Source organism: Fonticula alba (assembly GCF_000388065.1).
Source record: "Fonticula alba strain ATCC 38817 unplaced genomic scaffold supercont2.4, whole genome shotgun sequence".
NCBI classification, from domain to species: domain Eukaryota; order Rotosphaerida; family Fonticulaceae; genus Fonticula; species Fonticula alba.
This window is the reverse complement of record NW_009242974.1, coordinates 2,733,738-2,754,332: the sequence shown is the minus strand read 5'-3', so window position 1 is coordinate 2,754,332 and position 20,595 is coordinate 2,733,738. Positions and strand designations below refer to the sequence as shown.

Genomic DNA, 20,595 nt, shown 5'->3' with positions numbered 1-20,595 from the left:
CCCCCACTTCCCGTGCGATGACCCCAACTTCCCGCCATGACCTGAGCATCATTGCATCAGCCCTCCTTAACGAGGTGGTGCTCTTGCCACACCCCCAGGGTGGGCCACAGGTGGGCCTTTGGTTTGCCCCCTATCACCTGCTTGATGACTGCCACAAGCTGTCGCTCCCCTACGACTCGACTTTCCTGCCGGGCCCTGATGTTCCGCCCGCGGCCGCCCAGCGCCGGCCATCAAGCCCACGCGACCATGCCTCTTCCTCCACCAACGCCTCGGCTCTGCTGGTGTCCATGGGACATGTTGTCACGCCGTACACCAGCTTCCTGCTGGACTTCGGGCCCCTCAACATTGCCCAGAGCGTCCGCCTGGGCCACTTTATCAAGCAGCATATCTCCACCCTGTCCCAGGCACCGGATGTAAGTGTGGCTCCCCATGCTGTGCCCGCCTTTCCGCCTCCTGATCAAATGCTGACCAAGAAATCCCTCCCTCCATTCCCGGCTTCTTCTGTGCTTCCTCCACTCCCCGGGTGGGCCTTCCATGCTCAGCTCATTGTGCTGATCTGTGACCAGGAGTCCCAGGAGGACTGCTCCAATGCTGTCGTCCTTCTGGGAGCATACGTGGTATGTGGACATCTGCCGGGGCCGAAGGGAAGGGCGTGATCGTCCTTTTTTTTTTCCTCCTCACCTTTTCTCCGCCTCTTCCACTGACGACACGTCTCCCCGGCGATCTCCCCCCTTCCCGGGCGGGTGCGACGGACCCAATGTGCTGCCGGCGCCATGTGCCGGCACAGACCCTCTTCCATGATGCTCAGTGGACCGCCATCGACCGTTATGTCAATGAGTGCATGCGGTCACAGCCGAATGGGCAACTGAAGCTCTTCCGCGACCCCTCCTACTGGACCCCGCCGGCCACTTTTGCCAATCTCTCCCCGCGTGACTGCCTTGCTGGGTTGATTCACGCACGCGACCTCGGGTGCGAGCAAATCTCATCTCACCCGCCTACATGCCCTCCCTTCCCCCTCCTCCGCATGGAGGGAGGGATCTCCGACTTTCCCTTGAGTGCCTCTGCCTCTTCTTTCGCCCTTCCTCCCCTTACCTCCTGGCCCGTCCCTTACTCTCTCTCTCTCTCTCTCTCTCTCTCTCTCTCGCTCTCGCTCTCGCTCTCGCTCTTCTCTCCCCCCCCCCCCCGCTTCCTCCCCTCGGGCTCGGTATGCTCCGTCTCTTTTGTCCAGGTGGTTCGATCTTTCCACCTTCAGCGTGCAGGAGTACCTCTTCCGTGACCACCCCAATCAGGGTGACTGGAACTGGGTTGTTCCGCCTCCGGAGGCCCGGCGCAAGACGCTGGCCACTCGGCAGCGTCTCATTCAACAGGGCAAGCTTTCCCCGGTCAAGTCGACCGCGGCTCAGGTTGAAGATCGCTGCTGCGGCCTCTTGGCCTTCGCTGGCCCGGACCTGGCCGTTCCTCATCAGCATCCATGTGCGTGTGCACCTGGGGCGAGGGCAAACTTGCCCCCCTCCCCCCGGGGGGCGGTGTTGGTTCTTTCCTCTCCCCCCTCCCTTCGTCGTCCTTCGCATTCTCACCAATCCTCCTCCCCGACTTGACCGTCGCTGCCGCTGCCCCCTCCCCCCTCCGGCCAGCCATTTATGTGGACCCCTTCAAGTCCCAAGGCATTTCCACGGTTGTCCGTTTGAACAACGCCAATTATGACCGCGCTTACTTCCAACACCAGGGCTTCGATCACTTTGACATGATCTACCCCGACGGGCACAACCCTCCGGATGTCGTGCTCCAGCAGTTCTTGGCCCTGGTTCTTCGAGAGTACTCTCGCAGTGCGTGCAACCATCCCCTCCTCCATTGATGGGGAAATGCCCCCGCTGGCCCTTTCACTGACCCGTGTGCCCTCCTTGGCCCTTCCCTTTGGTCCCTGCTACCGGGGCAATCCCCCATTTTGCCCTCTTGTGCGGCCACTCATGTAGATGGCAGCATTGCCCTTCACTGCATGGCCGGTCTCGGCCGCACGGGAACGCTCATCTGCGCCTCGATGCTGGCCTTTGCGGGATTCCCCGGGCCCATGTCGGCGATCGGCTACCTCCGCCTCATGCGCCCAGGGTCTGTGGTCGGTCCACAGCAGGTCTACCTTCTGGAGTGCGTCCGCCCTTGAGAACCTCCTCACCGGTGCCGATTAATCTCGCCTCGTGTCAAGCCTCTTTCTCACCATGCTTTCGTGCGGCCCCATTTCCCGCCGGCGCAAAAAAAAAAAAAAAAAAAAAAAGATACCTCCCGCAGTTCCACCGCATTGCGCGCGAGCTGCTCATGGCCGCCCCGCCACCGTCGCCCATCCGCCTTCACAGCTCGGTTCTGGGCGAGAAGGTCATGGCAACGCTGCCGACGACGAAGTATGTCTTCCACCTCCTGCATGCGCCCTGCCTCGCGCCTCTTCTTCGATCCACATACCCGCACGCCGCACGCATGCACATACACTTATGCCCATGCCGGCTTCATGCACGCGCCCTTTCCCGGCCCCTCCCTGACCGACCTGCAATCCCATTCTCCTTACTTGCGCGCATTGTCGAATCAAAAAAAAAACAAGCCCCTTCCCGCTTACTATGTCGGAAACCGTGGCCGGGGCCTACGAGACAGACCAGGAGCCCGTCCTCCAGCCCCGCAAGGAGGCCACCTCCATGGGGACCTACACCGCGCGTGTGGTCTCCCCAGGCACTCGACTTCCTCCTCGGACTGGCTCTGGGACTCCCTGAGCCATAGGCAGGCCTGGCCTTCCCCTCCCGGGGTATCCTCTGGAGGGCGGCTCTGTGCTTTGTGAGGCCAGCTGTGTGTGTGTGTGTGAGAGAGAGAGAGAAGACACACGGCTTAGAAGGCCCTCTCCCTCCAGCTTTCTCTCCCTCTCCCCCCCCCCCCCCCCCCCCCCCCCCTCCCGCGCCCTCAAGCCCATCATGGTACCCGAGGAGATCCCCGACGCGTGGGAACATCCAGCCATTTCAGTTGCCAACGGAGTACATGCTCCCGCCATCAGCCGCGGGGCACGCGGGACCTGGACGTCGGAGCGCCGGGAGAAAGAGAGAGAGAGAGAGAGGAACTGAGAGGAAACAGGTGCGATCCGCCGGCTCTCAATCCCCCCCCCCCCCGTTTGCCATTTGTGCGAAGGTGCAAACAGGTGCATGTCTGTTTTTGCATGATGTCCGCGTGCGGGCCAGCCTCCTTGTATCATTATCTTCGTCCCCCCCAACCCCCTGGCATGTGCTCCCCCTCGACCATGCATACATGTGCTACTTTGCGCGCCTTCCGCACGCATTTCCCTTCAGCCGAAGTATATACCTCTCCCACCCGCTGAAATAGATAAAAAAGACGTGGACATTTTCCTCCCTCGCTCTCTCGCTCTCTCACGCTCTCTCGGGCACAATATACGGGGGGCGGCCAGGGAACCGCGCAGGGTCGTGATGATGACGGCGGTGGGCATTTATTTATGGGCCCTGGTGTTGGGTCCCGCGCATGCAACTTGGCTCCATACCCCCCGCCCCCTCCCCCCCCCCCCTATTCCTTGAAGTCCCCTCCTTTTGCCTCACACCTTGGCCACTCCCTTCCCTTGGGCATCTGTCGACGTTCGGAATGATGGCACCGTCTGAGGCGGCAGTGGTGGCGCGGCATGGCCCCCCCATGCTGGCACCGCCCTCCGACCCTCCCACCACCATCGGCCATATGGACTCCTCGGAGGCGGTCGCGGATTCCCTGCACGCGTCGATGGTCCTGGACTTTGAGCGAAATGCCGCCTTTGCCCGGGGCCTGCGGCTGTCCCTTGAGCAGCTTCACCTCCAACCGGACCGACGTCCAGCGGGCGGTCTGAAAGTGCTGGACATCGGCACAGGCAGCGGGCTACTGGCCTTGCTGGCGGCCCGAGTGGCTCCTCCGGGGGTTGTGAGTGAGGTAGTTGCTTGCGAAGCGGTGCCCCTCGTGGCTGCGGCTGCCCAGAGAGTGGTCCGTGACAACCCCCCGGGCGAGGCCAGCTGCACGTCCGGCTCGAGGCACCCGGCCCCGGTGCGGGTGCTTGCCAAGAGGAGCACCTCATTGCTACCCAGTACGATGTGGCCCAGTGTGGGCCCGTTTGAATGCGCAAAGTGGGCCGACAAAAAGCCGGGACATGGCCCAAGCAACTCGCCCCTCTAACTCCATCTCTGCTGTGCCACATCAGACAGACATCTCGGCGGCCCAGCCGACCTTCTGGTGACCGAACTCCTGGACAATGAGATGGTCGGCGAGGGGTTGCTGGCCGTTGTGCGGGATGCTCGCCGGCGGGGCTTGCTCAAGCCCGGCGCGCCTGTGGTCCCAGCTCGGGCAACCCTCTACATGCAGTTGGTGGCCGTGGCCCCCTCGGTGTCGGCCTCCTTCTCGTGTGCCGGCGCGCAGGTGGGCGTCGGCCCGGCCGGCGAGACACTGCACTTTCAGTCGCCCACCTTGCCGGCTCACGGGTCGGCCATTCCCTGCCACGCCCTCCCGGTGCCCCTCTCCGTGCAGGTCAACTCCCCATCCATGAAGGGCAAGATCCAGCCACTGACCCTGCCCTGGCGAGCGTTGAGCTTTGACCTGCGCGAGCATCCCGAGCGCCCGTGGTTCGGCGAGTGCCCGGGGGCCGAGCATCCCGCCCCCCTGTACCGTGACATCGATGGCAGTGACAGCGAGGCCGATGCCTGGGCGAGCCAAACCGACACCGGTGATACGACCGATGGCTATGACAGCGAGGATGACTGCGGCGATGAGCCGGAGTTTAGTCGATCCGCTTGCGTCCCTCTCCTGCCTCGGACCCCCGGCACCGGCGGTGGTCCCCCCGTGGCCGAGGCTCTGCTTGTGTGGTGGACGGCCGACCTCTTCCTTCCCGACTCCATCCCCATCCCGGCCGACAATGAGCCATCCATGGCCGGGCACTTGGCCGACGACGATGCGGCCTTCATCTCGGAGCAGTGTGGGTGCCCTGCCAGCGAGCAGCTACAGCGTGGGTGTGAGCATGCCTTCCGGCCGTTGCGCATCAGCACCGCCCCCGAATGGGCAGCCTCCGGCTGTCCAGATGCCCTGGCTGCCGGGCCGTACCCCTGGCGTGATCACTGGACACAGATCCTTTGCCCTCTGGCCCGGCCGTTTCCCCTTGCGGGGGACGAAGCGCCCACCTCGGTGACTCTCGGCGTGTGGCATAATGCCTGGGCCATGTGGGCAGATGCTCGGCCCGGCGCCGACCCGGCTCCTGCCTCGGACTTCCCGCCCGCCGGCCCGGGGAGTTGCCACTGCCGGCTGCACCATCGCCTGTCGCGTGAGCGCATTGCCCAACTGAATCTCGGGCCGGGGTATTGGCTGCCACAGCGCCGGGCAGCGGGATGGGCTCTTGACCGGGCGACATCCCCCGGGCTCGGTGGCTCTCGACGTGTTCTCGTGCGCGCAGATGACCATGCCCTGCCTTTGGTGATTGTGGCCGCGGCCCTTGAGCAGGACTTCGCAGGGGTCATCTTCATCAGTCACCTAAGCTCCAGTCCGGTGGCGGCCACCGAGACGGCCCTCGCCGCGGCCTTCCCCGATGTGCACATTGTGGCCGGGCGACTGGGATCCTGGCCGGGAGATGTCCTGGCTGATGGGCATCCCCCGGGGGCGCTGACTGTGCGTCTGCTCCCGCACTGTGCCCTCTCGAATGCCCCCCACGCGGCCCCTTGGGATGTCTTCCTGCAGGAGCCTTTCCTCGGCGCGTGCCAGGGGCAGCTGCCCTGGCTCGAGGCACTCGGCGCTTGGGGCATGGCCCGACAGGCGCTTGACGCCGGCATTGCCAATCTGGCGCCCGGAGGCTTTTCCCTGCATGCGCAGCTGGCCGCTCTGCCGGAGCTGTGGCAGGCGCATGCACCCCTGCCCCGGCCGCTGCTCGTCGATTGGTCTCTCCATGAGACGCCTTGGGGCCGGTCGAGCTCCCGGCCAGCCCCCCTTGCTTTGGATTTGGCGCACTTTTCCTCGGTCACCGGGTCGCTCGACTCGGCTGCGGTCGTGCAAGGTGATGGCTGGTCCTCCCTCTGCGAGGCATATGCCCTTGGGCAATATCCCCACCGGCTGCTGGATACCCAAGCCGATTTGGGAGACACTTGCCCAAATCCGGCCGTCTGGAGGGTCGACTTTTCCGCCGACGCGCTGCCAGCGCCAGGGACTGGTGCCACTCTCGTAGCTCGAGCCCTGCTTCGTTGCAAAAGCCCCTCGGACAGGCATCTGGCCGATTCCATTGTTTTCTCCATTCGGTATGCCGGCCCCGGGGAGCCCCGGGCTGATGATTCCCCACTTGCCGAGGCTGCCCATTGGCTGAAGCATGGTGTGCTACTTCTCCCCCCGGGGGAGGAGAACGCGCACGCCATTGAGCTGGAGGTTTGGCTAAGCCCTGCCCCTGTGGATGGCGATGATGATGACAGCAAGGATGTCACGCCTCAGCTCCGGCTCCGTGCTCGCCGTGTTGACCATCTGGCCCCGTAAGGGGCGGCGCGCCACCTCCTTTCCCGTGTCTTTTCCCCTCTTCTCCCCTTCCCCCTCCTCTGCCTCCTCCTCTTTGGGGTGCAAAAAAAAAACACTCACACAACCCACATTGAATGTGCTCCCTCGAAATCCGATCTGAGTGCCAAACCAGGGATGTGGAAGTCTATTGCATGTGTCAAAGGCAGGGTCCCCGGGCGCCAAACCCCTCCCCCCAGGCGACCTTCCCAGGGCGGGGGGGGGGGGGGGTTAATCCCAGGCAAGGAAGGCAAGCTCATGCTTGGGTGCCGTCTCAAATCCATCGACAAGCTGCTGTCGAGCGACAAGCTGCCCGGAGAGCTGATCTCGGACGCGGGAGGACGAGCAAATGGTCCGCAGGAGCTCTCCAGCCAACAGGGCCTTTCGGTGTTGGGGGATGAGCACCGGCCGGCGAGCGATTGCCTCGGACACACGTGTGAAGGATGGGTGAGTCGATCCGGCTGGGCCCTGGTGCTTGATGATGCCTAACGGCGATATCGGGATCAGGAGTGGGAGGAGGAGAGAGAGAGAGAGAGAAGGTCAGTCAAGGGCAAAGGGGCCGCTCGCACAAGATGATCGCAAGACAGGGGAAGGGCCGGCAGGGAGACGAGAGGGGCAGCGAAGCAACAGCGCACCTGCCAGGGACTGCAGCAAGCGTGGCTCCCACGAGAAATGGATAAGCTCCTCGAGCGAGTGACCGAGGCTGGGTCGGAGAAAGTTCGGGCCAGCCAGTAAATCCGAAAACCGGGCCACGGCTGCGGGTGCCGCCTCGAGGATCGGATGGAAGAGGTGGCCGAACTCCAGCGGAATCAGCTGGCAGACGAGTGCCGCAACCGCATGCCCTGCAAACACACCCACCAGGCCGACAGGGAGTCAGTAAATGCATCGGATGCCTGTCACCAGGACACAGAGACAAAGGCAGGGAGAGAGAGAGAGAGAGAAAGACCGAGGGAGAGATGGGCAGGAGGGCACACGCACGCCGTTCCGCGACCAGAGCCACCACGAGACGATGAATCAAGAGCACATGGAACTCGTGTGTCGCCGCCAAGCGCGGTGCCAGTGCCTCGCTGGCGACCAGCAACAGAAGACGCTCCTCGGATTGGGCCACAGGCGCCGGCAGGGGACCGGAATTTGGCCCATACCGAGCCAACGAGGAGCCAGGCTCAGCCCGGAAGGCCGTGTCGCCCAAATCCGGGCCCAGCAGCCCCGGGGCATAGACCACCGCACCGGCGGCCGGCTGCAGGTCCAGCAGCGATGCCGCGGCCAGGGGATGGTCCCCAGGCAGGGGAGTGACTGCGGCCAAGGCAGCTGCACAAGCCCCCTGGGGCCGGTTCAATTCCCCAGCGAAGGGGGATGCTTCGACGAGGCTACGCACGGCCCGCCGAGCCAACAGCGAAAGACCCTCATCCAGCAATTGGCGAATCGACCCGTACACTGGGGCGGCCGGCGCGCCGGGGCCGGCAACTTCGGCCACCTGGCGCCGACGCAGGGCTGCCAGTGCGGCGAAGCCGGCGCTTGCATCCGGGCAGATATCCTCCAACAGAGCATCAATCTGCGGCAGGGCTACTCGTGTGGCACCTGGACCGATGCCAATCGCGTCGGCCAGCAGAACGTCCCCAATCCCGGAGTTGGCGAAGGTGCTTCATTGGACAGGTTAGCATGGCGCAAAGCAGCATACCGGTGAGTGCACGATGAAGAGAGGGGAGGGGGGCGGGAGGGGGCACGGGGCAGGAGGGGGAGGGGGAATTCGCCATACCGGATCACCTCGGCCGATTGGCCAGTCTGGTGATAGAGCTCCATGTAAGCGGCTGAGAAGGCCAATTGCAGCTCGGTGTCAAACGACAGGCCAAGGGAGCGTGGCCGGGGTGGCATGGGGCGAGCCTGGTGGAGTGCCTGAAGGGCCGGAACGAGCCAATACCGACCCGCGTCCACGATGAAATGCGCCAGTGCATCAACCTGCTCGAAGGCGATCGGGAGTTTGAAGATGAAAATGGTCAGCCTCGAGAGAGAGAGAGAGAGAGAGAGAGAGAGAGAGAGAGGGATATCCTCCTCGCCCCGTCCCTCAGACAGGGACAAAAGACCACGCAATCGTTGGTCAAACGCACTGCGACAAGCGGTCTCACCGCCAGCGAAGCGGCCAGCTGCCGGTCGGCAAACCGACCAACTCGATGAAGAAGAGTCGAACACCCACGCAAGCCGGGCACATCTGGCACCATGGCAGCCGGGTCAAGTGGGTCACCGGATTCACGCAGTTGCTCCAGATCCAAGCAGAGGACCGACAAGGAACCACATGAGGCAGCCGGATCGGTGAAGGTGTCCAACCGATGCCGGCCCCGGCCACCGAGCAACTCGGCAAGGCCCCCGGCACCCGGGGAAACACAGCCGCCAGCGCCCGCGGCCCCGGCCCCGGGCGATGACCCGGACACGCGACCGGTGGCCAGACGCCGCGTCTCAAAGGCAGTCCGGCTGCACAGCGAGCAAAGGAGCATCCAGAAAACCAGCCCCACGCGCGGATCCAGAGACTCGAGCAGCGGCTGTGCCACGAGGAAGAGACGCCGACCGCGCAAACGCCCCAGAGTGGCCTCGCTCGGGGCCAATGGCGCGGGCAGTCGCTCGGACAGCAGGCCAAGCCCCGCCAACAGGGGAAGCGCCCCGGTGTCGGTGCCCACCGGGCCGGTGGAAGCCTCGGCCACCAGACGCCGGTCCGCCGGAAGAGCGCGCTCCAGCACGGCAGCCGGGAAGTCATCCAGCTGGAAAACCAGCCATCGAAGGAGGCTGTGGGCAATTGCCCGGAGACCATCCACCACCGGGAAGAACCCGCCACTCGAGGCAGATGCCTCCTCGGCGGCCAAAATCAAGGACATCTCCGGATCCTGCGGGTCGGTCGGAGACGCAGCCGCAGCCGCAGCCGCAGCCGTAGCCGCAGCCGGGGACACCCCACTGCGAAGGGCCCCGGCCGCGGTCACCACACGATCCAGTGCATCAAAGCGCGGCACGCGACACGCCGGCTGATGGTCACGCTGGCGGACCCACCTGGCTGTTGCCAGCAAGAACCACTGGGCAAAAACGGGCCGCGCGGGGCTTTCGGCTGGACCACCCGCAGGAGGAGCGAGGGTTTGGTTTAGACGGGCCAGGATGCTTCGGAGGTCCCGCATGCCGCCAAGAATTTCGGCCAGCGCCCCGGCACCGGGTTCACTCTCCGGCAGAAGCTGCCGCGTCGGCGGCCGCAATTCCACAAGAGAGGCAGCAATCATACTTGCTGCGCGGCCACAAGAGAGAGCCAGTAGATCAGCCTTTCAGGATGGAAGAGTGTCAGTGACATGTGGCGGAGGGGGAGAGGGGAGGGCAAGGCGCGGGGCATCGCCACATGTGCATCTAAAAGGGCCCATGTCGACTTGGGGCCAGGGGGGAGGGGGGGGGGGGGGGGGGGCGCCAACAGGGAAGCCCAAGCACATGGGCATGCCGAGAGAAGGACGCACATACACCCGCGGCGGGGGGAAGGGAAGCACCATGCAAATGTGCTTGACCACGCGCTGAGGCAGCTGCTCGACCACGGCAAAGCCAAGACGCATGCGCCTCCGGCGCCGAGTCACCGGCGACTCCTGGCGGAAGGTATCCACAAATTGGACATACCGCGCGAGGGCGTCAGCATCGACCGATGTGACCGTCGTGGCTGGCGACCCGGGAGTCGAGCCGGAACCGGTGGCCGACTGGCCGGGGGGCGATCCGCCGGTGGCTTCACCACCATCGGCTGCCGCGGCTGATGGGTTGGCCCCCGGGGCACTGGGAAGCTGCGGAAGCCCAGCCGCATGTCCAGCAGCAATTGCATCCGCCCGGAAGGCGCCGGCTGCCAGCAAATCGAATGGCAATACCGTTTGGCTGGAAAGGAAGGGCTCATTCAGCAGGGCTTGAAGGAATTCAATGTACTGCACCACGTCCAGAACCTTGCGGATGCGATTGTGATCGCTGATCAGGGTCCACATCTTGCAGAGTTTGGTTTGCAGATCCAGCAGCGATGGGTCCCGCACGGCTTGGCGTAGGACTCCGACAATGCCATCCTCATGGGCGCGTGCCGCGTCGATGAGCGAACCGCCGGGCGCCGGGGCCGGGGCCGGGGCCGGGGCCGGGGCCGGGGCCGGGGCCGACACCGGGCCACCCCCAGACTCGGGTCTCTCACTCGGCACGGGCACCGGGGCCGGGGGCAACATCGGAACCGGAGGGAGCACTGGCACTGAGGGCAAGACCGGGGCCGGGGCCGGGGCCGGGGCCGGGGGAAGGGTGATCGAAGGGACACCGGTGGGCCCGGTCTCAGCGCCGGCCTCTTGGTCAGCCGAGGTGCTGTTCCCGGGAGACCGAGACGTCAGAGGCTCCTTCGAGCCCCGAGCTCGGGACTGCCGGGCGGTGGCCTTGCCCGCTCGAAGGGCCGGCATCGGGAACTCCATCTCTTCCGGTGAAAAGTCCCCCAAGTCGCGCAGGATCCGTGGGAGTCCCGGCCGGCGGGCGCCAAGTCGCGCCCGAACGGCTCCCGGCAGAGGCAAAAAGGGCAGCAGAGCCCCTGCAGACCACAGGCCAAAGTGTTCCTCCGCGGGCCGAGGCTCCTGGGCATCGACGACCATGGCCTTTTCGTCATTGACAAAGAAGGGACCCGCCGCCAGAGAGCCCGATGCCGGGCCGGCAGCATCGCCATCATGTGCAAGGGGGCAGCGGAACTCCGGAAAGGACGACACAAAATCCCCCTCCAAGCATGGAGCAGTGGAGGCCGGCAGAGGTGCACTTTCCAGCGCCACCACTGCCCGATGCAGGGAAGTCGTCAGAGCCGACAATGCGTCGGGACATTCCAGCCCAGCGGGCAGACGCGTGGCCAGGGCCAGAGCCTGCTCCGCTGCCCGACGAGCCAGTGGCAGCAAATTTCGATCACCAGTGGCGGCGAGCTCACTGAACAGTCCACGAAGCAGATCCAGGAATGAAGCCAGGCGGAAGCGCTCGAAGGCCACCTCATCACCAAAGTGCTCGCTGAAGAGGTGGCGATCGAGGCGAGTCTGGACACAGGGCAGTGAGGCAGACGGCCGAGCGAGCAGAGGAGAGGTCAATTCGCATGCGGGGAGGCTTGGTTTGAGAGAGGGGACAGGCAGGCCGAGGGGGAAGGAAAGAAACCCCCACAGCAACAGCAACCAGGGATAGAGAGCACCAAAGCCCTTGCAAATCCAAGGACGCACCCCGGTCAGCAGATCAAACAACAGATCCATACAGAGCGCCGGACTTTCGGGCAAACCGAGATCGGTCAGGATGGCCACCTTCCCGGGGAAAGTAAGCGACCCGGTGGAAAAGAGACTCCCCGGGGGAGGGACGGCCGGATGGGGCTCCAGACGAGCAGCCTCCTGGTGCGCGAGCCAGATGCCCGGGCCGCTACTCGCAAGGCCACTGACACTGGCGCTGCTGCCACTACCGCCACCACCGCCGGCGGCAGTGTTGCCTCCACTTCCGGCCGTGTTGCCAGCTGGGCTGGCTGTGCGCCGGCTGAAGTGCCGCAGCAGCCAACGCAGTACCATCACCGTGCAAAAGGCACCGTCCACCGGGAGAACATCGGCCGAGGCCGCCCCAGATGGGGACTGGAGGCTGTCGGCCTGGTTCTTGCGCCGCAGCAGCTCTCGCATCACATGGTATTGAGCGACGTCCGGGCCGGCCGCCTCGATTTCCGCCAGTGACAGCGGCGTCAAGAGAACGAGCTTTCCGATGGGGAGTCGAAGAGAGGCAGGAACCGGCGGAGAGGCAGGCAGAGAGATAGAGAGGAAGGAAGAAAGAAAATGCGCGGCAGGGGAAAGGGACAGCATGTCAGACACGAAGGGGAGGGGGGCTCACGAAAGAAGGGGCTGTTTAAGCAACGAGGGAGAGAGAGAGAGAGAGAGACTCAGGGGGGGGGGGGGGGACGCACTCGCGCTGCGAAACGAAGCAGGAGCTGCTGCATGCGAGTTGGCACCCCGGAGGGTGTGGGCTGCATGTCGCGCGGTTGCACATCCGGGATGGCCAGCTGCCCGGCAGGGCTGGAAGACAGGTCGGAGGACTGCGAGGAGGAGGGGTTTCGCCGGCCGAAAAAGCTCGAGTCCAACAGCAACCGAAGCTGCTCCAGGGCGGCGGAGCGATCGCTTGGACACCGGCGAACATGCTCGGCCAGAGCATCCAGGTCGGCCGGCTTGGCAAAGAGCTGGACCACTGGCACCGGGGATCCGGGCTCCCGCGGACCCGGAGGGCTATACAGCCGAGCAGTCTGCCGGCCGCCGGATGTTTGGCCAAGAGGACCCGGCAGGAGGGACATGGTCCGGGCTTGTAGGCAAGGGCGTTGGCGAGGCGAGAGACCGGGAAGAGAGAGGGGGAAGGCGATAGAGGGAGGGGAGAGAGAGGGGGAAGGCGATAGAGGGAGGGAAAGAAGGAAGGAGAAACAGGTGGAGGATGGGGTGGTGTCCGGCGTGCGTGCGTGCTCGCGCTCGTCTGGTGTGCGTGTGGATTATACAGGCGGGCGGGCGCGGGCGTTTGGCTGGCGCGCCGAGGAAGCACCAGGCCCCGGGGCCGGTCACTCAAGGATGAGCATGATGGTTTCCACGCCGGCCGGCAACTCGCTAGCCCACCGAACCGAGCCGGGCCCCGAGAGCCGGCCCACTGTCTCCGACCCAGAGCGGACGGGGCTCGGCCGTAGCCAGCGCAGAAGCCTTCACGGGGGGTACCCCTCGGCGATGAACGAGACCGCCGGTACATCGGCAGTTGAGGGATCGCGCCGGCCCAAGGAGGGAGGGACATCGGCTGCAGGTGCCCACGCCATCGAGGCCTCCGGTCGGCGGATGTCCAGCCGAGACGATCGCGCCACCGGCCCCCCCCCCCCTTCCCCCCCATCAATGGGGAACCCACCCCCCCGAGACTTGCCCCCTCAGAAGCGCAGGAAAGTGCTCCCTCGTTCCCTCCCCCGCCCCTTGTTCCCCACAACCTCCTTCCGCCGCGTCCCTCGTCTTCCCCCCTTCTCCCCCCCTCCCCACTCCTTTGACCTCCTCCAAAGGCCTCGCGAAAGCCATCACTCTGGTGATGGGCGACGCGACTCAGCTGTTCTCAGCCTTCCTGGCGGAGGGCCTTCGTCTGTCAGATCAGCCATCTCCGGCCTGGATCGCGAGTGTCGCCTCGCAGCCCCCCGAGCAAGGATCCTCGGTCGACACCACCGGGGCCGCCTTTCAGAAGTCTCTCGGTCTGTTTGGCTTCCATTCGCCGGATTCGAGCATTCGCGGTCCCCGGTGGCCGATTGATTCATGGTCCGCCAGCGCCCGGAGGTCCAATCCCCGTGGTGCATCGGGGGCCCTGCACCTTGCTCGGAGCCTGCTCGCCGAACCCCTGGCCAAGACCATCGGCTCGGCCCAAGATCGGCGCCTGACCGAGGCATTGAATGGAATAAATGCTGCTTCACGGCCGGCTGGAACCCCCCATCCCGGTCGGGGGTCCGTCCTGCCCGGGACCTTCCTTTTGGAGGTCCTCCGCTGTGATGACATCTCCTCGTCCTTGGTGCAGCAAGTGGATCGCATCGATTCCCGGCTATCGAAGGAGGGTATGAAAGCAGATCATTCTACCGCACCCTCCCCCTGCTCATACTGACACTCCCCATGCGACGTGCAGTTCGCTGGATCGAGGGTCTCGGTGGCCAGGGCTCATCAGACGACGAGGATGAAGACACCCCAGGGCGGCTTGGCAGGCGACCTGGCGGGGCAGCCGCCGCCGAGGTTGTTGAAGGCGACGGCCCCCCTGCTGATGGCCCATCGTCCCGGCCGGATGACAATCCCAAGGAGTATGTGGGCCAGTCCACGCACCGGCTGCTCCTGTCGGCTGGCACTCTGCGCCTGGCGGCCATGGAGCTGGCCCCGGTTGCTGGCGTCCGAGCGGTGACCCTTCGCCCGGGATCCAAGGTCCTCATCCAAAATCCCCTTTGCATTTGTCCCTTCCACCCCGATGGCGGTCAGTATGTTCACCGGACCCACCGGAACCGGAAGCCCCGGGTGCCACCTCCGACAGCCCCCCCGGGGGGCGCTGGCAAGGCCACACGCAAGCGCGCCCCCGCTCTGTCCTTCAGTGCTGGGACTTTTCACTCGCCCCTCACTGTGGACGCCCAATTGTCCGAGCCAAATTGCCTGTTGCTCGTGGAGCCCACCTCCATGCGGGTTCTCTACATCCCGCCCTTCCAGCCGACAACCAAAACTCCCTCGGAGGATGTGCTCTTCATCCAAAGAACCGAGGCCGAACTCAAGTGCGCACATCCACATCCGGCCATGCAGGTGGAAACGGTGGAGCATCTTTCTTTCCTCCCTTTCTTCTCCCCCCTCTCCCCCCGCTGCACCTCATCGAGCTGACCCCAAGTGCCGGTGTCCGCTGCTCTCCTGCCCTCCAGCAAGCGTCGAGTCGCTGCTGGCGTCAAAGAAGTGCCCATCGTTCATTCGGCCATCCCACAGGTGGATACGATGGTGGAGCTGGACTCCACCGCACCCTTTGCCCGAGGGGCGGCTCCTGCCGCGTCGAGGAGCGCTGTCCCGCCGAATCCGACCAATGTCCCATCAACCCCGGCCCGCGGCGTATCCAGCCCAGCTGTCGTTCCATCCACTCCTGGCAGGGCGATGCATCCGCCAGCAGCAACCGTGGTGGACTTGCTTTCCTCGCCGCTGACAGACTCGCCACACCTTGCGGCTTCTCAAAAGCCCATGCACCTGATGCAGCCCCTCCGGGATGATTATTCACTTGCGATCAGCCGCCCGGCTCCCATTCCGCTTGAATGTGCGGCCGAGGTGACCAGCTCCTCCCAACCGGAAGTTCATGCTGTGGTCATCACCGTCATCGGTCGCTTGCGACTGGTGAATGAGTCCAACGCGGCTGAGCTCGATGTGCAGTTGCTTGATGGCTCTGCCACTCAGGTTGTCACCCTGACAACGAAGGTAAGTCGCCTCTCCTCTTTTTCAGGGCGGGGGCATTTACGCGCGAGTTCAAATCCTTCCCAGCTTTCTGACACCCCCCTCCCCCCCCCTCCCCCTCTCCGCCCCGGACCAGCCCCTCCTGTGGCTAGCTGGCGCGACGGACATTGCCGAGCTGTCGGAACCCGAGTGCCAGTCGCGTCTCATTGACTGCCTGGCTGAGAAAGCCCATGTATTCACCCTCGCCCGATCAAACTCGGCCCTTGCCCTCAGCAATGCCCCTTTCCGGGTGATCAATGTCCGGAGGCTGGACCATATAGACCTCGTTGGTCAACTGCTCGATTATGACCAGATCTAGGGCATTTGACGAAGAAAATAGACACGCCACCGCCACCATGCGTCCCGACCCGCCAGCAAATACCACCAGCTCCGGGAACAGTGTGCTGGATAAGACTGCACTGATTTGGCTGTGGTCCCAGACACACCGGACACGCACACGCACGCACGCGTCCACGCACGCACGCACGCACGCACGCATCCACGCATCCACGCACGCACAACGACGGCCGAAATCGATCAGTGGGTGCGGTGGCATTTGGGGCCCGGGAAAAGGGGGCGCGACCCGATCACTGATGCCACGTGCCACGGGCTCACATGCCGTGTTGCCGGCTGACGCCGATCCGCGTTGCCTCGGCTCCCGGATGGAATCTACACCCTGGAGAGGTTGCTTTAGTGGGCCCGGGGCCAAGTCCCCACGACAAAAAAGTGATCATCGCGCCCCGCTCTCCTCCCCCCCTCCCCCTTCCACCCTGCCCTTCCCCCCCCCCCTTATCCCCCTTTTCCTGTGCGCTCCGCCCCCCCCCCCTCCCTCTTCCATCCTCCCCCGGAATGTTCCGACTTGTTCGGACACTGGCCACCGCGCCGCGGCTGGCGGCCGGCCGGACGGCTCTTCTTTCAGCCCGCCCCGCCGCCGCTGCGGCCATCATGTCCGGAGTTTCCCGGCACTTCCACTCGATGGGCCTTCGTCCGGAGATCCTGGACGGCCTGTACAAGGGCGTTGGAATCAGCGACCGAGCGCCCCCGCTGCCGGTTCAGCGCTCCGCAATCCCCTCGATCCTCGCCAGTGAGCCCTACCTCCCGGTGCTGGCTGCCTCTCCCGCGGCCACCTCCTCCGACGATGTCGACAGCGACAAATCCGCGGAAACATCGACCGGCGGCGCTTCGCAGCTTTCCTTGCTCGATGTACTTGCCAAGGGCATGAACCTCTCTCCCGAGCATACGCTCCAGATCCAACCGCAAAAGCACCTGATTGTCGCCGCCGAAACCGGTGCGTCCCCCCGCTTCCCCCCTTCTCCTCCCCCTGCTCTCTCTCCCTCCCTCCCTCTGACCTTGCTCAACGCAGGCAGCGGCAAGACCCTGTCCTATCTGCTGCCCATCTTCCAGCAGCTTCGCAATGAGGAGGAGCTTTACCAGCGTGGTGTTGATGCCCTGCGCCGGGAGCTCCATGGTGACGCCGCTGGGCCTCTCGATCTGGACGAGCTGGATCCCACGCAGCTGACTGAGGAGCATGCGGCGCTGCTAAACTCGCCGCTGGTCACCCTGCCTGATCTTCGTCTGAAGGGTCGCCCCCGCGCGGTCATTTTGGTTCCCAGTCGCGAACTTGTCCTCCAGGTCACCGTACGTTTGGACATGTTTTTTTTTCTTTCTTCCCTCTCTCCCTTGCTCCACAGTGCCGGCAGCAATCGTGGCGCACTGGGCATGATCCTCCCACTGACCCCGCAAGATGCATGGACGCGCACCGGCTCGAACAGAAAGTGGCCAAGGAACTGTCCCTCCATGCGCGACTCACGGTCACCGGGCTGGCCGGCCAGCCGATCGCCAACCACCGGCGGTCACTCAATTCGCGTCCTGTTGACATCATCGTGTCAACTCCGGCAAAGTTGCTGGACTACCGGAAGCGCGGTGCGTCGTTCCTCCTCCTGGCTTCATCCTTTTTCACTCGGCTACTTCTCCTTGCTGTGCTACTTACCCGCCGGCTGACATTGCTTCCCCCGTCTTTCCCATTCTGCAGGGCTCCTCTCCTTCGCGGACATTCGCTTTGTCATCCTCGACGAAGCGGATTCCCTTTTTTCCCAGGGATTCGAGGAGGATCTCAATTCCATCCTCCTGTCCGTTCGCGTGCGTCCCCACTGCGATGCCTCCCCCTTCCTCCATCGGTGTAGCTCGGCCATTGACATTCTCACATGCGCGGCATCCAGCATCGCAAGACCACCCCCCGGCCGTTCCAGTTCATCGCCGTCACGGCCACCCTGCCGAAGCATGTTGACGAACTGATTCGCAAGCACTTCACCACCAATCGCTCGCTCACCGGGCCCAAGCCCGGCGACACCAAACCCGAGCCTGCCAAGGCGGCCAAGACCAAGAATGCGACCGCCTCCAACTCGACGAGCGCCAGTCCCGCCAATGCACCCAAGGGCGATGAGGTGGAACACGTCACCACGGACACCCTGCACAAGTCCCTCCCGCGGCTGCACTACTCCTTTGTCCCGATCACCGGACATGGGAGCTCCAAACACGACCAGCTGCTGGGCCTGCTGAAGCAGCATCCGGACGATCGGTTCCTCATCTTCTGTAACACCCTCAAGGGGTGCAATGCCCTGTCCCACTTCCTGATCAACGACCGGAAGCTTCCCTTTGCCGAGGTCCATGGTGACCTTCTGCTGGAGGAGCGCGCCCGGCGAGTCGACTCCTTCGCCCGCGGCGAGGTGGCTGGCATGGTGTGCACGGACATCGCCTCGCGCGGTCTCGACACCCTTGCCGCCACCCATGTGGTTCTCTATGATTTCCCGGCCAGCGGGGTGGACTTCATCCACCGGGCCGGGCGTACCGGTCGCGCTGGGCGCACCGGCCGAGTGACCTCCTTCATCGGTCGCAAGGATCGAGCCCTGGCACAGGCCATCCAGGTATGAGGCATTGTCTCTTCTTCCCGCCGCCCCCCCCCCCCCTTCGCGCCCTCCTTTGTCGCTTCCTTCCTGCTTTGCCCCTATCCCTGGGCTCTTCTCTCTTTCCCTCCTCTTCCCCTCTCCTACCCTGTCCCGTGGCTAATCATTCCCTCGCCATCCTTCTCTTACTGTGGGGGGGGGGGCGGCAAAACAGGACGCCATCCGCAAGAATCAGCCGCTCGGCTGGACGCCCGAGGAGAACGCCGACACCATCGAGCGCTACAAGAAGAAGCTCAGCGGCCAGAAGCCGGGCGACCATGTTCGAAACATCTCGGCCAAGTCGCGCGAGGTGTCCGACATTCCAGTGGTCCCCTATGAGCCAACGAGTGACCGTGGCCTTCTCCAGCAGCTTGGCGCCGCCAGAACGGGCTCGCTCGCCGCCACCACCGCCGCCGCCGCCGCCGCCGCGGCCACAACCGGTGGCGCATCCAAAAACAATGCTGCCAACTTGGGTGATCGCTATGCCCAGGTGGACCACCTACTTGACCCGGAGCAGCCAGTCTCCGGTACCTATGATCTGCAGGAAATTCTCGGCAATGCGGCCAAGGACCGGGCCAAGTCCGGGGGTAATCGAATTGTGCTGACCTTCTCCGACGACTCGGACATCGAGGTGTCTGATGATGGGGATGAGTCGCTGGATTCCATGCTCGCTCAGTTCCAACGCGATACCGGGGTCGACCTTGGCAAGCTTGAAGCCTCCCTGGCCAAGGGTGACGTCGACTCTGACCATGTGGCGGACGGGTCGGACACCGAGGAAAGCCCTGCCGAGCGCCGCCAGCGCGAGATCGAGGCCTTCTTCGACACCATGCCCCTGACTCGGGCCGAGCGCGAAACTGCCCATCTCCTTGGCCTCACGGAGGATGGTGTGGAGGATGGCGTCAGTGGCAAGCGTGACAAGGACGATCCGTGGTTGACTGACTCCGACTTCGATTCGGAAGAGCATCACATGCATATGCGTGCGACGGGTGCCATGGCGGCTGCGGCCGTTGCTGGCACCGCGGCCGCGCAGGCTACACGTGGTGCCACCTTCGCCCGCGGTGCTATGCCGGCCGCTCGCAACGCGCGCCGCCCGACCTCGGTCGAGGCTGGCAGTGACTCTGAGTCGGTGGCCGCTCCGCGCATGCCTTTCGCCAGTGTCCGTGGCGTCAGTGCCGATGCGGCCCAGCGCCTCGGCATTCACCCCAAGAACACTGGTAAGCGTGGCAACCGCATGAGCCAGAAGGCTCCCCCTGCCGGGGCCGGCAAGGGTGGCAAGGGTCCCGGCTCAGCCCGCGGTGGTGCCCGCAAGGGCAAGCGCTCTGCCGCCAAGCGGTGAGACACCGCCTCTCCCCTCCCGCTCACTGCTATCTCCCCTTTCCCCTTTCCTGGCTGTGCTCCCCCGACCCCGGTCTCCCTCGAGAGCCTCCCTGGCGCACTGCCCCTTGGCATGGAAGGCAAGGATGCCTGGCTGGACCGGCAGTGGTCTTTGTTGCCTCTCTTTCTTCCTCACACCACCTCCGTCCCTCCGCATCCTGCGCTGCCCGAAATATAGATCTGCCAATGTACATCGCCGCATATCCGCCGGCACTTCCACAGCTGCCTGCGAAGGTGACATATTTCATGTGACACGCTCTGCCATCGATCACGCGAAGCTCTCGGCTCGTTTTGGCCTGTCTTCCTGGATGCCGAACTCCCTACCTTCGCCTTTTTCTGTGTGTGCGTGTGTGTGTGTGTGTGTGTCAGTGTAAGACAGTCTTCTTCGCCGCGAGCCCATGGCCTCAAGGCGAGCAAGTGGTGGGGCTACACCCCTTGCTCCAGGCGAAAAGTAAGAGGGGGACTGGACAGGCACGCGGCTGCATACGGGGGGCTTCGCTCTCTAGCCGATCTTTGTGTGCAGGGGGGGGGGGGGGGGCACGAATCGGGCACTGGCGGCTGAATACAGGGGAAGGAGGGGATGGGCCGCTGGAGGGTAATTATACTCGTTTTGGCAAGGGAGTTTTCATCCTGCTCCCTCCCCCCTCCTCGTCCACACGGCGGGTGCATTTCACGTGGATTCTCCACCAATGTTGCAGAGCCCAAGGGCCCCCCGCCTGGCAGACGCATCCCTCCGATGCCGGTGCCAGCATCCCTCCCCTCTTCTCCTCTTTCACCCCCCCTCCCCCCCCCCC

At 64.5% G+C, this 20,595-nt stretch overlaps 5 protein-coding genes across 5 annotated transcripts; 4 read left to right on the top strand and 1 right to left on the bottom strand.

Annotated features, from left to right (window-relative positions):
* Positions 1-17: 17 nt before the first annotated feature.
* H696_03150 (hypothetical protein) lies at positions 18-2,848 on the top strand (the record flags this gene model as incomplete). Its single annotated transcript, XM_009497040.1, has 8 exons — positions 18-413; positions 543-617; positions 788-969; positions 1,229-1,473; positions 1,635-1,826; positions 1,974-2,142; positions 2,271-2,393; positions 2,588-2,848. The coding sequence occupies 8 exons, from the start codon at positions 18-20 to the stop codon at positions 2,751-2,753; spliced, it is 1,548 nt and encodes a 515-aa protein (XP_009495315.1). The 3' UTR covers positions 2,754-2,848.
* Positions 2,849-3,669: 821 nt separating this feature from the next.
* On the top strand, positions 3,670-6,501 carry H696_03149 (hypothetical protein; the record flags this gene model as incomplete). Its single annotated transcript, XM_009497039.1, has 2 exons — positions 3,670-4,087; positions 4,202-6,501. The coding sequence occupies 2 exons, from the start codon at positions 3,670-3,672 to the stop codon at positions 6,499-6,501; spliced, it is 2,718 nt and encodes a 905-aa protein (XP_009495314.1).
* A 140-nt stretch (positions 6,502-6,641) lies between these two features.
* H696_03148 (hypothetical protein) lies at positions 6,642-13,040 on the bottom strand. Its single transcript, XM_009497038.1, has 8 exons — positions 12,449-13,040; positions 11,733-12,242; positions 9,996-11,555; positions 8,622-9,809; positions 8,273-8,472; positions 7,495-8,156; positions 7,152-7,358; positions 6,642-7,001 (listed from the first exon to the last, which is right to left on the bottom strand). Exons 1-8 carry the CDS (start codon positions 12,827-12,829, stop codon positions 6,748-6,750), a joined length of 4,962 nt encoding a protein of 1,653 aa, XP_009495313.1. The 5' UTR covers positions 12,830-13,040; the 3' UTR covers positions 6,642-6,747.
* A 414-nt stretch (positions 13,041-13,454) lies between these two features.
* Positions 13,455-15,839, top strand: H696_03147 (hypothetical protein). Its single transcript, XM_009497037.1, has 4 exons — positions 13,455-14,098; positions 14,167-14,791; positions 14,933-15,470; positions 15,583-15,839. Exons 1-4 carry the CDS (start codon positions 13,588-13,590, stop codon positions 15,802-15,804), a joined length of 1,896 nt encoding a protein of 631 aa, XP_009495312.1. The 5' UTR covers positions 13,455-13,587; the 3' UTR covers positions 15,805-15,839.
* Positions 15,840-16,316: 477 nt separating this feature from the next.
* Positions 16,317-19,763, top strand: H696_03146 (hypothetical protein; the record flags this gene model as incomplete). The annotated part of the gene is made up of 6 exons (XM_009497036.1): positions 16,317-16,773; positions 16,849-17,123; positions 17,258-17,408; positions 17,518-17,624; positions 17,705-18,409; positions 18,603-19,763. Exons 1-6 carry the CDS (start codon positions 16,335-16,337, stop codon positions 19,761-19,763), a joined length of 2,838 nt encoding a protein of 945 aa, XP_009495311.1. The 5' UTR covers positions 16,317-16,334.
* Between the last annotated feature and the right edge of the window lie 832 nt (positions 19,764-20,595).